General features: G+C 28.5%; 1 protein-coding gene across 1 annotated transcript; it reads right to left on the minus strand.

The window, feature by feature from the left end:
- Positions 1-863: 863 nt before the first annotated feature.
- Positions 864-1,750, minus strand: LOC133331152 (fumarylacetoacetase-like; the record flags this gene model as incomplete). The annotated part of the gene is made up of 3 exons (XM_061539549.1): positions 1,664-1,750; positions 1,071-1,154; positions 864-997 (listed from the first exon to the last, which is right to left on the minus strand). Coding segments are annotated over exons 1-3 (305 nt in total), but the record flags the coding sequence as incomplete, so codon positions are not given.
- Between the last annotated feature and the right edge of the window lie 13,121 nt (positions 1,751-14,871).

Consider the following 14,871-nt stretch of genomic DNA (forward strand, 5'->3'; position numbering starts at 1 on the left):
AAAAAAGTACCAGACCTGAACGTCTGAGAATTTTTTTCTATAGAAAAAAGTACCAGACCTGAGGGTCTGATAATTTTTTTCAATAGAAAAAAGCACCAGACCTGAGGGTCTGCGAATTTTTTTCAATAGAAAAAAGCACCAGACCTGAGGGTCTGAGAATTTTTTTCAAAAAAAAAAAACTACCAGACCTTAAGTTCTGAGAATTTTTTTCTATAGAAAAAAGTACCAGACCTGATGGTCTGACAATTTTTTCTATAAAAAAAAATAATAATGAGAATTTTTTCTATAGGAAAAAGTAACATAAAAAGTAAACGACCTTCAGGTTCTGCCTCTTTGAAAATATTTTAAAAAATCTACGCCGAGGTCCTTAAAAATGTGTTTAAAAAATCTACGCCGAGGTCCTTAAAAATGTGTTTAAAAAATCTACGCCGAGGTCCTTAAAAATGTGTTTAAAAAAATCTACGCCTAGGTCCTTGAAAATGTTTTTAAAAAATCTAGGTCTAGGTCCTTAAAAATGTTTTTAAAAAAATCTACGCCTAGGTTCTGCCCCTTAAACATTTTTATAAAAAATATTCTTTAAAATCTACGCTTGCATCTGTCCAATAAAAAATATTTTTTGGAATCTACTAAAATCTACATCTAGGTTGTGACTCCTAAAAAATCCACGCCTTACCTTGTCCTTAAAATCCTTAAATATCCTTAAATACCTAAGCTTGTGGTCCTGGTAGTCATGGAAAAAATATTCCCTTAAAATCGATGTTAGTGGCTTCGTTGACCCTTAAACATAGTGCTTGAAAAAAATCTCTAGGTTTGTGTCTCGGTTTACCCTTTAATTAATATCCTCTAGTCCTTGTTATCCTTACCTTTGCACCAAAGCAGCATTCTGTTCCAAAACGGAGTTCTTCAACAACAATTCCTGGGTTTTTGCCCGAACTACTTGCCAGGCAGTGTAGCCAAGGCTCATCAATTTGTTCAATGTCTCGGCTTGCAAAGCATCCTGTGGTAAAAAGTGTTATAAAGGATAATTGTCAACTGTTATACACCACACAAACAAACAAAAAATTCCATACCTGAACTTCTGGTGGATAGAAGGAGGCAACACCATTCAAATCCAAAACACTGTCACCGATGGCAACACCCAAACGTTTGCGGGGCTATAAAAGAAAGACAAGAGAGAAATTAACATAGAAGATAAACAAGCACAAACAATAACAAAAATATTATCACACACCAATTTAAATATTTTAGAATTTTTTATTACACCTGAATTCCAAAATAAGAAGAAGAAAATAAAAATCTGTTGACTTGTTGTTATCAACACCGGCTGGTGGCTGTTCGATGCCGGCCAAGTGGATGGCTACTTTGTTGCTCTTGTTTGTGGTTCAACCAACCACCAGATCACAGCCAGTTGGAAAAACAAGTCTAATTTATGTAAATGCTAGTTATAATATGCAGATCATTCTGGTCTAGAGCCCTGTTGTTTAAATATTGTTTTTTATAGTTTTATTTTCTATTTCTATTTTAGAATATTGATTTGAAATATACGGCGAACAAGTAGAACAGGATTTTTTATTGTTTTTTCTACTCTTTTAATTTAACTGTCACACATGTGGACCACATTCCACTTTAGAAAAAAAATAGTTTTTTTTTATTATTTACTTACATTTGATTTTGTCGAGAATACACCATAGGGTAAATTTTCCAATGGAAAATCGCTGCCAGCTGGGATGTGAACAAAACTAACTGCCATTTTGTTGTTGGATTTAAAATCGAAATTTATTTTTGAATTTTTCGGATAGAATGCCACAGCTACCGCTAGTATGAATACGAATGCGGTGAAGAATACCTGCTTGAACGCCAGTTGAACAGCAACTGAAGTCAAGCCAGTCAGCTAACGAACCATACGATACGACTCAGTTGACTTCGTCAGTCAAACAGAGATACGATCAGTGTTGGAAAAAAATTTATTTGTACGAAATTTTGTAAGATAAATTTTTCGAATAAAATTCACATTCTGACGAGGGAGAGTACAGAGAATATATTTTTTGTATGAATTTTACTCTACTGATAGCTAAATACATAAGGCGGTAAGTTGTACAGTATGGTACGATAGTGTACCATAATTAATAATTTTATTTTTTCCAACCCCAATCTACGATCTATTCTCTCAGCTATAGACATTAGTAAGAGATCGTGGGAAAATGTTGCCACAAGATTTGAAAATGTTTAGTATTAAAATACCTAAATAAATATCCGTAGAAAACCACGCTTTATATATCTATAGAAAACCAGTGAAGTAGGACGGGGCCGACTATATGACACCCTTCACCACTATGGATATATTAAACAGGACTATTAACATGAAATTGGATGAAATAAAATATGTGATATTTATCTAAATGTGAATTGACTTCAAACAAATATCAATAGGACATCCGTTGGGCTATGTCTGTACTTCTAGAATGCATTGAATGATGCGCCATTTACTTAAAATCCGACGAAAATATATATGGAACCTATATCCAAAAATGAACCGTTTTAAAGGAATTTTTGTCAGGTTAGGTTATACTAATTTCAGTACGTTTTGTTCCTATCAGCCATATATTGGTTCATTGGTGCGTCAATTACTTAAAACCAATCGATAATATATAAGGGAGCTATATCTAAATCTCAACCCACTTTCACAAAACTTGGCACACATCATTCTGGATTAAATTCAGTACGCTATGCAATATTAGAACTTAGGTACATTATTTACATTAAATCGGACGAAAATATATATATCTAGATCTGAACCGATTTTCACGAAACTCAGCACACATCATTCCAGGCTCAATTCAGAACGCTATGGCAAATTTCGTGCAAATCAAAAGATATATATTACATAAAATCGGACGAAAGTATATATGGGAGCTATATCTAGATCTCAACCGATTTTCAAGAAACTTGACAGACATCATTCCAGGTTCAGTTCAGTACGTTATGTCAAATTTCGTGCAAATAGAAAAATATATAGGGAGATTGGTGCACAATTTACATAAAATCGGATGAAACTATATATGAGCGCTATATCTAAATCTGAACCGATTTTCACGAAACTTGGCAGACATCACTCCATGTTCAGTTCAGTACATTATGTCAAATTTCGTGCAAATCGAAAATATATAAGGACATTGGTGCACCATATTGAATCGGACGAAAATATATATGGGAGCTATATCTAATTTGGACCGATTTATCCCAATTTCAATAGGGTTCGTCCTTGGGCCGAATAAGTGACTTATGTAAAATTTCATCCAATTCGGACCATAAATGCGACCTGTACTTTGTTTACGATTTAACATGGATGGACGGACGGACATGCATAAATCGACTCAGAAAGTGATTCTATACATATTCTCAAAAGGAACCATGTGTCTACCTCGTTTCCTTTTGCCTGTTACAAACATATGCACAAACACATAATACCCTGTACCACAGTGTGGTGAAGGGTATAAATATAACAGACCTGTAGGCCTATTCTGTAACTTTTTAACAATATTCGACATTGTTTATTTTACAACAATTCAATTTGTTTGTTTTGTTGTTTTTACAATAACAAAAGAAAATTAAACAATATCGAATGTTGTTAAAAGTTACAGAATAGACCTACTGATAGTTAGATAATTTCTCTATAGAAAAATTGTCACAGACCGGTGGGTCTGAGAATTTTTCTATAGAAATATTTAACAGACCAGAGGGTCTGAGAATTTTTCTATAGAAAACTATAAAAGACCAGAGAATTTTTCCCTAGAAAAAGTTTAATAGACCTGATGGTCTGAGAATTTTTCTATAGAAAAATTGTCACAGACCTGAGGGTCAGAACACTCACAGACCATCAGGTCTATTAAATTTTTTCTAGGGAAAAATTCTCTGGTCTTTTATATTTTTATATAGAAAAATTCTTAGACCGTCTGGTCCGTTATATTTTTCTATAGAAAAATTCTCAGACCCTCTGGTCTGTTATATTTTTCTCTAAAAAAATTCTCTGACTCTCAGGTCTGTTATATTTTTCTATAGAGAAATTATCTGACTCTCAGGTCTGTTATATTTATACCCTTCACCACACTGCACAAAGACATAATACCCTTTGTCTTTGTGCATATTTTTGTAACAGGCCAAAAGAATCGAGATAGTCCCAGGGTTCCTTTTGAGAATATGCGAATTTTTTTAGAGAAAAATTGTCACAGACATGTGGATCTGAGAATTTTTCTATAGAAAAATTGTCACAGACATGTGGATCTGAGAATTTTTCTATAGAAAAATTGTCACAGACCTGTGGGTCTGAGAATTTTTCTATAGAAAAATTGTCACAGACCTGTGGGTCTGAGAATTTTTCTATAGAAAAATTGTCACAGACCTGTGGGTCTGAGAATTTTTCTATAGAAAAATTGTCACAGACCTGTGGGTCTGAGAATTTTTCTATAGAAAAATTGTCACAGACCTGTGGGTCTGAGAATTTTTCTATAGAAAAATTGTCACAGACCTGTGGGTCTGAGAATTTTTCTATAGAAAAATTGTCACAGACCTGTGGGTCTGAGAATTTTTCTATAGAAAAATTGTCACAGACCTGTGGGTCTGAGAATTTTTCTATAGAAAAATTGTCACAGACCTGTGGGTCTGAGAATTTTTCTATAGAAAAATTGTCACAGACCTGTGGGTCTGATAATATCAATATTGGTATTGATATTGATAATATCAATACCACTTATTTGTGGATAGAAAAATTGTCACAGAACTGTGGGTCTGAGAATTTTTCTATAGAAAAACTGTCACAGACCTGTGGCTCTAAGAATTTTTCTATCCACAAATAAGTGGTATTGATATTATCATGGTGAAGGATATGAAAACATCGACCCGAGAATTCCATTTGCAATTCACAACATATCAGCTGTAATTCGAGAATTTCATTTGTAATTCCTAGAATACCTTTCGAAATTCATAGAATTCCATTTGAAATTCATAAACTTCCATTGGGAATTCCAAGTACAGTATTTTTCGGTTAATTGCACATCAAAATTTGCACAAATTTTGGTTCAATTAACCGAGGAACCAATTATCCGAACCCGCTTAATTGAATAGTTTGTTCAATTACGGTAATTACGTATAATTGGAACTACTAATGATTTAAAAAAATCCAATGTCAAATACAAATTACGCTTTCTCGCAGTTTTTCCTTAGCAATAAACATTAAATTATGTCAAATATGTATGTAAAAAATGACGGATTATTTGTCAATTATTAATTATGCAACTAACCGATGAAAAGTAAAAGGAAATTTATTTTTGATGACATGAATTTTGAACCAAGCGGGAAAATCAATTAACAGGGTTTAATAATCCGAGAAAATTTACATGTATTTTCCTATGAAATATTTTTGCCCCATCATGTGGTTCATTTAAGCGTGGAAACCAATTAACCGTAGGGTCAATTAACCGAAAAATACTGTATTTGCGTTCATAAATTCATAAAATTCCACTTGAAATTAATAAAATTCCATTTGAAATTTAAATAATTCCATTTGAAATTCTTAACATTTGATTTGAAATACATAACATTCCATTTGTTTTTCATAACATTTAATTTTAAATTCGAAAAATATTATTGGTAACACAAAAGGAATATGTATGAATTTGAAATGAATTGTTATGAATTACAACAAAAATTTTATGAATTACAAGTGAAATGTTATGAATTTCAAATTGGATTCTTTGAATTTCAAATGGATTTCTTTGAATTTCAAATGAAACTCCACGAAATTCAAATTGAAATATTCGAATTACGAATGAAATTTTTTAAATTTCAAATGTAATTTTTTGAATTTCATACGAAAAGTTTAAAATTACAAATGAAATGTTGTGAATTACAAATTACATACTCGAATTACAAGTGAAATGTTATGAATTGCAAATTAAGTTTTCGAATTACAAATGAAATTCTCGAATTGCAATTGAAATGTTTTGAATAACATTTGAAAAAGGTGTAGTTTGATTCCACCAAATTCCGATTCCTCATCTACACCTTTTTCACATGTTATTCAAAACATTTCAAATGTAATTCGAGAATTCCATTTGTTATTCATAACATACAATTTGCAATTCGAGAATTCCATTTGCAATTCATAACATTTCAGTTGTAATTCGAGAATTTCATTTGTAATTCATAGAACACCTTTCGAAATTCGCAGAATTCCATTTGAAATTTACAGAATTCCATTTGAAAATCGTAAAATTCCATTGGAAATTACTAAAATTCCATTTGAAATTCATAAAATTCCATCCAACTTTCAAATAAATTCAATTGAAAATCGTAATATTTGATTTGAAATCAATAACATTTCATTTTAAATTGGAAAAATGTTATCAGAAACACCCAAAATATGTGTAACACATTAAGGTGGGTAATAATGTATGTACATATTAATGTAATATACTTTATAATTTTAAATACATTATACTTTTTTGCATCATGAACTTTAATGTATTTATATAGACCGACCTTAATGTTGATTTTTATTCATTCTTTTAAAAACCGCATATATATATATATATATATATATTATGAATTTGTCATGTATATATATATATTTGTCATGTATATATATGAGTGTTAGTTTGTTTTTTAATATTATTTTTCACTACATAAAAAAAATCTACCCCACTTATTGTTCAATTTATTTATTTTATTCGAATTTGAAATAAAATTTTAAGAGTTTGAAATGAATTTTTACGAATTACAACTGAAATATTATGATTTACAAGTAAAATTTTATGAATTTCAAATTGAATTCATTGAATTTCAAATAAAAATATACAAATTACAAATGAAATTCTTAAAAATTCAGATGGAATTTTTTGAATTACATATGAAAAGTTTAAAATTACAAATGAATTGTTGTGAATTGCCGATAAAATACTCGAATTACAACTGAAATGTTATGAATTGCAAATTGAATTTTCGAATTACAAATGAAATTCTCGAATTGCAATTGAAATGTTTGGAATAACATTTGAAAAAGGTGTAGTAGAGTTCCACCTGGCCCTTAGTAAAAAAATAAGCCCATAATTTCTTTTGTTGGTTATTTATTTATTTGTTTATTATTTTATTGTACAACATTTAACACATTGAAATATACATATATATGATTTAGTTATTCATCTCATTTAGTTGTATTATTTCAATTTCAATTGAATGAATTTACTTTGGCTATTTAAACGGTATATAATAATAAATATGTATATATATAAATTGTATATAAGTACATATGTATTTGTTGTTGTGGGGGGTTTGGAGAGAAATGTAGAATTTTCCATTTTTTTGTTATTGAATTAGAATTTTGTTTTTTTTTTTATTTTGTTGATAATTGTGATCTATATGAATATAGATTGATACTTTAAATACATATACATCTATAAAGAAATATTAATTTTGTTATAATAATAAATTTAAACATTTAACAAACTACAACAAATTTTTTGTATTTTTTTGTCGGATATTTTTTAATTTGTTTTTGGTGGCATAACAATTTGTTTGGCAATTTATTTTTAAATTTTATAATTTATTATTATTTTTTTGTGGGGGAAATTATTTAAATTATATATATTTATTTTTTAATTTTAAATTTTATATTTGCCATATAGAGTTTGAACTACGCAAGACGTGCATTCCCGTTATTCTTTCGTGCTTATTGTGTGTGTGTTTGTTGAATTTTTGGTTTGCTTGTTTTTTGTTTATTGTTGTTTTTATGTGATGAGAAAATGTTACTTTTTTGCTTGTTTTTTTTTTTTAATAAAATTAAAACTTTTTAATGTGCATTTTTTTGTTTTGTTGCTAAATATGCGTGCAATTTTCAAAAGAAAAAATATTTTTTTTTTATAATTTTTTTTTTTAATTTTAGTTATATTAATTATTTTGCGTGGCATTTGCATACAGTTTTTAAATTTGTAGTTTTGTTATTTTTTAACCTCGCTCGCCTTAAATATTAATTATTGTCAGTCACAGCTTAGAACATTTCCATCTGCAGACCTCATTATTTATGGGCAAGTCTAATCAAAATGTTTTTTTTTTTACTTAATTACTATAATTTATTTATTAATTACTAAAATGTCTTCCACAAGTTAATAATTGCAATATTTCTATTATTTTAATTCAATTTTTTATATAATACACATATTTTTATTGACTTGGTTGTTTGGGGGGGAAATCGAAAATTGTCTTCCTTTTTTTAATTATTTTTATATATTAATGTCTTCCAAAACATTGATATATATTTTATTTCTTTATAATTAAAATCAAAAAATATTATTTTTATTATGTGTGTCAACTTTAGTAAACCATTTGGAAAAATAATAAAAAAAATTTAAAATTGTTTGTTGGTATTAATTTTGTGAAAATAAAATAAGTGTAATTTTTTGAAATTTATGCTGCTCAAATTTCAATATTACCGAAAATAAATAGCATAACATTCCGATTATTACATTTGTCTATTAAATATTATCGATCTAGATTTTCGATAAAATCGTTAAAACAAAACTATCGATATTTTGAAATATTGACTTTTATATAATTGACACAATTCTACTAATTGTAAACGTAATTAAATACATTTTTTCATAATAAAAAAATAAAAAAATCTCTGTTATCGATAAATGTTCAACATAAGTTTAAATATTAAATAAATTAAAATGATATTTGAAAATCATATGTAATTACAAAACATTTTTTAATGTTGAAATATATTTTTTTCGATTTAAATTTTGATTTGGTATTTTAATTTTATTGATAAAAATCGGTTAAAAGTTCATTATACCGATTTTTATCGATAAAATAAAAATATGGATTTTTAACAATAATATGAAAATGTCCACTTTTTATTTTATGGATCTTATTTCAGTAATTTTACTGATTTTTTAATTAACAAGAATTTTTTTTAAGTGATTGGTATCGATAATTTCTGAATCATTAAAATCGATATATTTATTATCAATAGAATTTCAAAACCATTTTTTTAATGTGATCGCTTAATTCTTTCAAATTTGTATAACTTTATATAAATCAATACTATCGATATTTTTTAATGATTCAAACCGATATTTTTGTTTTCAATTGAATATTACCAATTATTAAACATTTTATAAATTGAATATCATTGTTATCGATAAGTATTAAAACTTTCAAATGAAAAATTTTAATTGCACATTCTCATAATTTTTTCAGAAATTGGTACAATTCAAATAGAAGGAAAGTTTTCTTTCAGTTTTATTTGAAAAATTTTAAAATATAGATTTTCTCAAATATCGATTTTTATGTCATTGTTAAAATTATGATATTTGTTATCGACTGAATATTGCAAAATATAATTTTTTTATTATTATAATTGATTTTATCAATAAAAATAGAAAAATCGATTTTTATCGATAAATTAAAATTTTGATTTTTTAGTTATCGCTACAATTATATTAAATTGTACTTGTTTAAATCGTAAATATTTGTTTATGATCAAATGATTTTTTTTTCTAATGCATTCACCAGTGAAAATCAATGCTATCGATTATTTCCGATTCATATATAATCGAGATCAAAATATTATTTTGAAATTTATTCTTTTAACTTTTTTCAATAAATTTCATAATTTATTTGAATAAATTGATGGCATCTAAAGAATTGACTTATGATCTATATATAAATAATCGATAACATCGATTTTGTACAAAATTGTGATGAATATATTATTTTGGAATTTTCTGAGAAATTCGATTTTTTAAATTCCAAAATTTACTTAAATCGATAACATTTGAATTTTAAAATTTTTTATCGATAAAGTTGAAATATCAGTGTTATCGATAAAAATTTTACTAATTTTGGAATGTTGTCAACAAACAATATTTTTTATGTTTAAATATTTTTTTCTAATGAATTGACTTATAACAATGTTATCGATTATTATCGATATATTTTAAAACATTATCATAATATTAGCTAGAAAATCCTGAATCATTGAAGGAGTTATAGAAGGTTTTCAAAGGAAATACGTAATGTGATTCTGGAAAATTATTGATTTTATGGAAAATTTTTAAATTTTTTTAATTATAATTAAAAAATACAAAAAATCTAATATTAATAATAGTTCAATAATAGTTCAATTATTTTATTATAGAATAAACAAAGTATTATAATGATAAAAACAAAATTGCTATAATTTTACTAAAGTTGACACCACTGTTTTTTATGTTATTTTTTGTTAATATTATTTTTTTATTGTTTTACATACTTATGTACATATATGACATATATGTATGCTAGTTTTATGATATTTGTTATCGATTTTTGACAATACACTTGAAGAAGATATGGTGTACACTGAAAAAAATATATGTTTTTAATTTTACAAAAACAAAAATTACCATCGATAAAAAATCGGAATTTATCATGATCAATGGATAAAATTGTAATTGTAAACAACACTAAACTCTTGGCTAACATTTATCGATAACTTTTCGTTAAAGTATGTTTTGGGAATGAATGCTGTTGTGTATTTTTGTTATATATAGAAGTTAGGTGTATATATATTTTTTGGCATACATATATATGTAATATATAAGATAAAACAAAAAAAAATAATTGATTTCTTTTTTGTTGTTGTTAATTGATATGCTGATTCCATTAACAAACTAAAATGGAAAATTAAAATATATATTTTTTTATTTTTTTTTTAATATTTGCATTTATCAACAGTGTGACGACGATATGTTGTATATATGAATATTTTTGGTTGTTGTTATTTTTGTGTTTCTATAATTTATTTATTTTATGTGGCAGGCCATTATAACCTTAAAAAGGATACACGGTTACCACAACTACTAAAAGAATAGTGTCCTAGTTGTTTATGCTCACAATCACCTCAATGGAGGTCGATGACATTTACAAACTATTTCACCTGGAAGCCCTTTAGTGATTTTGTTGTTTTTTTATGTCAATAGGAACTAGATAAAAGAATGGAAGATAAAAGCAAATTTTTAAAGGAAATAAAATTTAAAAAAAATATTATCCCCACCTTAGATCCGTTTCCTATCAACCACTTTTTAAATTATTTTTTTTTTATAATTTAACAGTATATATATATATATATATATATGATTTGTTTATATATAATTTCTTTATGTGTTTTATGATTTTTTTTTTGTAGATTTTTCTTGTTGTTGTTTTGTTTTTATAGTTTCTTTTTAATTGAAATTAATTACAAATTAATTGATGCGCATAGGGATTAGTTTATTACTTTCAATTGTTTCCATTCCTGGTTTTGTTAATTAATTCTTATTGTTTTTGTTATATAGCAGTGTTTTGTTTTTGTTAAAGATAAATCATTTATATATAGGGAAAAAAAATTTAAAAATTTTATATATTGAAATTTACTTTAAAAGAAGTTTACGAAAAAAAATAATAACAAAAATTAGAACAAAGTTTAAAGTCCACTTTTTTCAAAAGCTAAGACTAAAAGAAATCAATTTTGAAAATTTGAAATCAAACTAATATATTTTAATTAATTCAAAAATAAAAATATTCATCACCCATATCCTTCTGCTTATCCAGAAAATGGTGACAAATCACAATTGCACAATGACCCGCCATCGCCAGTTTTACACAACGTAGCGCAAAGTTCATTCCAATTTGGTGTTGTAACAGTTGTTGTTGTAGTTGTAGTGACATCAGCGATCGGAGCTATGCTGTCAACCTCCCTCTGATCACTAGTCAGGTTAATCGCTGAAATATTATTATCAACTTCATTTGTTGTTGCTGTTGTTGTATTCTTGGAGCAAGGACTACAGCCGGCCAGTGTGACATGACGAACATCACAAAATAAGGAACAGACATTCATCTCCACTTTCGTTTTTATTTGGTGGAAATTCTGGTGTTCGGATGTCGAATTTTTACATGTGCAGACACCATCGCCTGAAATTGAAAAAAAATAAATTAATAAAAATTAACTAAGTGAAATTTCAGTAGGACCTTTTAAAGAATATTATTCTAGGATAATCTAAGTAACAATCATAAACAAATAATTTTAAGGACCGAGAGCAGAATTTGTAGCGTAAGACCTAGATTTTTTTTAAATATATAGTTTAGAATTTTTAGGAAATATTTGAAAAGACCATTATAAGCGTGGAGTTTTTAAATGCGATTTTTTAATGAATATTTTGTCTACGCTTAATAAGGCGTCAATTCGTAAACGAATATTTTTTTAAAACCAATTTAAAAACAAAATTGGATTTTTTTTAATAATATTTTTTCTAGTGCCTACATAGGCGTGGAGTTTTTGAAGAATATTTTTGTAGGACCAACAGAGACGTGGAGTTTTTAAAGAATATTTTTTTCTAAGGTCTATTTCTAATATTTACAGAAGAGTGGATTTTTACAAAGAAATTTTTTTCTAGAACCATCCAAGAAGAATACATCCAGGTCTTCCATAGAAAGAAGAATGCCTGCAACGCTACCGAAGAGAAGCCTGCTGCTCTTTCACAGGAAGAAAAATACCTGCATCACTTCCACAGGAAGAAGAATACCTACAGCTCTCCTATAGGAAAAAAATGCCTCCAGCTTTCCTTGCCATAGGGGAGCTGCATGTACTCTCCTATGGCAAGAAGAATACCTCCAGCTCTCCTATAGGAAGAAGAATATCTCCAGCTTTTTCAAAGGAAGCAGAATACCTGCAGCTCTTCCATAGGAAAAATGCATACATTTCTTCCACAGGAAGCAGAATACCTGCAGCGCTTCTGCAGGAAGAAAAATGTCCCCTTCACAGGAAAAAGAATACCTGCAGTTCTTCCATAGGAATACCAGCAGCTCTTCCATAGGAAGAAGAAGACCTCCAGCTCTTCCACAGGAAGAAGATTACCTGCAGTTTCGCTATAGGAGGACGAATACCTCCAGCTCTCCTATAGAAAGAACAATACCTCCAGATCTTTCAAAGGAAGCAGAATATCTGCTGCTCTTTCAAAGGAAGAAGAATACCTGCGCCTCTCCAGCAGAATATCTGCAGCTCTTCCATAGGAAAAAGAATTCCTGCAGCTCTTTTACGGGAAGAAGAATATCTGCAACTCTCCTATAGAGAGAAAAATATCTGCAGCTTTCCTGTAGGAAGAAAATAGCATGCAGCTATCCTATAGGAAGAATAATAACTGCAGCTCTCCAACAGAATATCTGCAGCTCTATCGTAGGAAGAAGATTAGGTGCAGCTCTTCCACAAGAAGAAGACTTCTGCTGCTCTTCCACAGAAGAGGAATTCCTGCAGCTCTTTGCAGGAGGTTTTTTTTAAGAATATTTTTTCTAGGACCATCCAAGGCGTGGATTTTTTAAAGAATATTTTTTTAGGACCATTCATTGCGTGGATTTTTTAAAGAATATTTTTTCTAGGACCATTTAATGCGTAGTCCCATAAGGCTTCGATTTTTTAAAGAATATTTTTTTCTAGTCCCAATAAGGCTTCGATTTTTTAAAGAATATTTTTTCTAGACCCGTAAGGCTCCGACTTTTTAAAGAATATTTTCTCTAGACCCAGTAAGGTTATCCAAAGAGACAAGCGTAGTTTTTTTCATGGACAGTCCGACTATACAAGGAAAACGCGTGGAAAATTGACCCACTTAATTTTTTACAAAATATTTCTTAAGAACACCAGAGTGTATTTTCTACGAAGTTGTGGGTTTTTAATAATTATTTTTTTAAAGGTCAATACGAGTCATTTAAAATTTTTTTGAAGGACTTTTGTAGGACAAAGTGTGGATTCCTTATAAAATGTTAAAAGAAAGATAAGCGTGGATTTTATGAGTGTTTTTTATTTTGTCTTAAGTAAAATTTTGGATTCTGATCCTAGCCTAATTTTTTTAACTTGAGAGTTTGAAGTTTGATATTTATTTTCGCCTGGCAACAATTTACCGCCGTAAAAAGTTCCTATTGTTATTAGATATTTTGAAAATTGTCCTTATGGTGGAGGGTATACAATATTCGGTCCGGTCGGGCTTAACAAAGTTTTACATGTTTTATGAATATAAAACAAAATTTCTAACGCTTGGAATATTTTTTCAAGGACCATTAAAAGTTGTACTTTTTTTCTAAGAAGAATTTTTAAGGGTTATTACGAGAGTGGTCTATTAGAGTTTAATTATTTTCCAACCGAAGTGACCCGTATCAAATGAAGTTGATTTATGTATATCCTGTGCCCTAAGGAATTTTATTCTTGACTTTTATTTATTTATTTTTCTAATAAAATTCTAAGAAAAGATTTGTAAACTTACCTAGCTGTAATCCACATAGCTGAGGGCATATGAATTGTTTCTTGGAATGCATTAGGGTGTTGGCATTTTCAATTTGCACTTTCGTGGGTAAAACTGGCATTATTTTACAATAGGGGGAGCAAACAGCGCCGCCTAAAGCAGCTCTAAAAAACACACACACACAAGAAAAGTTTGAAATTACAAAACTTTTTTCAATCTCCGAAATATATTAACACAAATAATACACGACACTTTGACACTTCATTTTTAATTTGCCAAAAATCTCAAATTTTGTTTTCAATTTTTCCCATGATGACATTTACAAAAATGATGATGATGTTATATAAACTTTGATTTAAATGCATTTTTTTCAATTTCTTTTTTGGAAAGGACATTTTAAGGTAAACGCACACACACAGACACACTTCTAATTTTTATGTTGTTGTTGCTTGCTTTCTTTCTGTGTTGAGAAGCAAACTTACCCGCAGAGCTGTTGACACACCAAACTCCAATCTTCAACTGCACTGGATAGCGTCGAACTGTCTACAGTTTTATCATCAAGGTT

Source organism: Musca vetustissima, unplaced genomic scaffold, assembly GCF_032173495.1.
Source record: "Musca vetustissima isolate MV318-11 ecotype Yass unplaced genomic scaffold, APGP_CSIRO_Mvet_v1 utg9730, whole genome shotgun sequence".
Taxonomy (NCBI): domain Eukaryota; kingdom Metazoa; phylum Arthropoda; class Insecta; order Diptera; family Muscidae; genus Musca; species Musca vetustissima.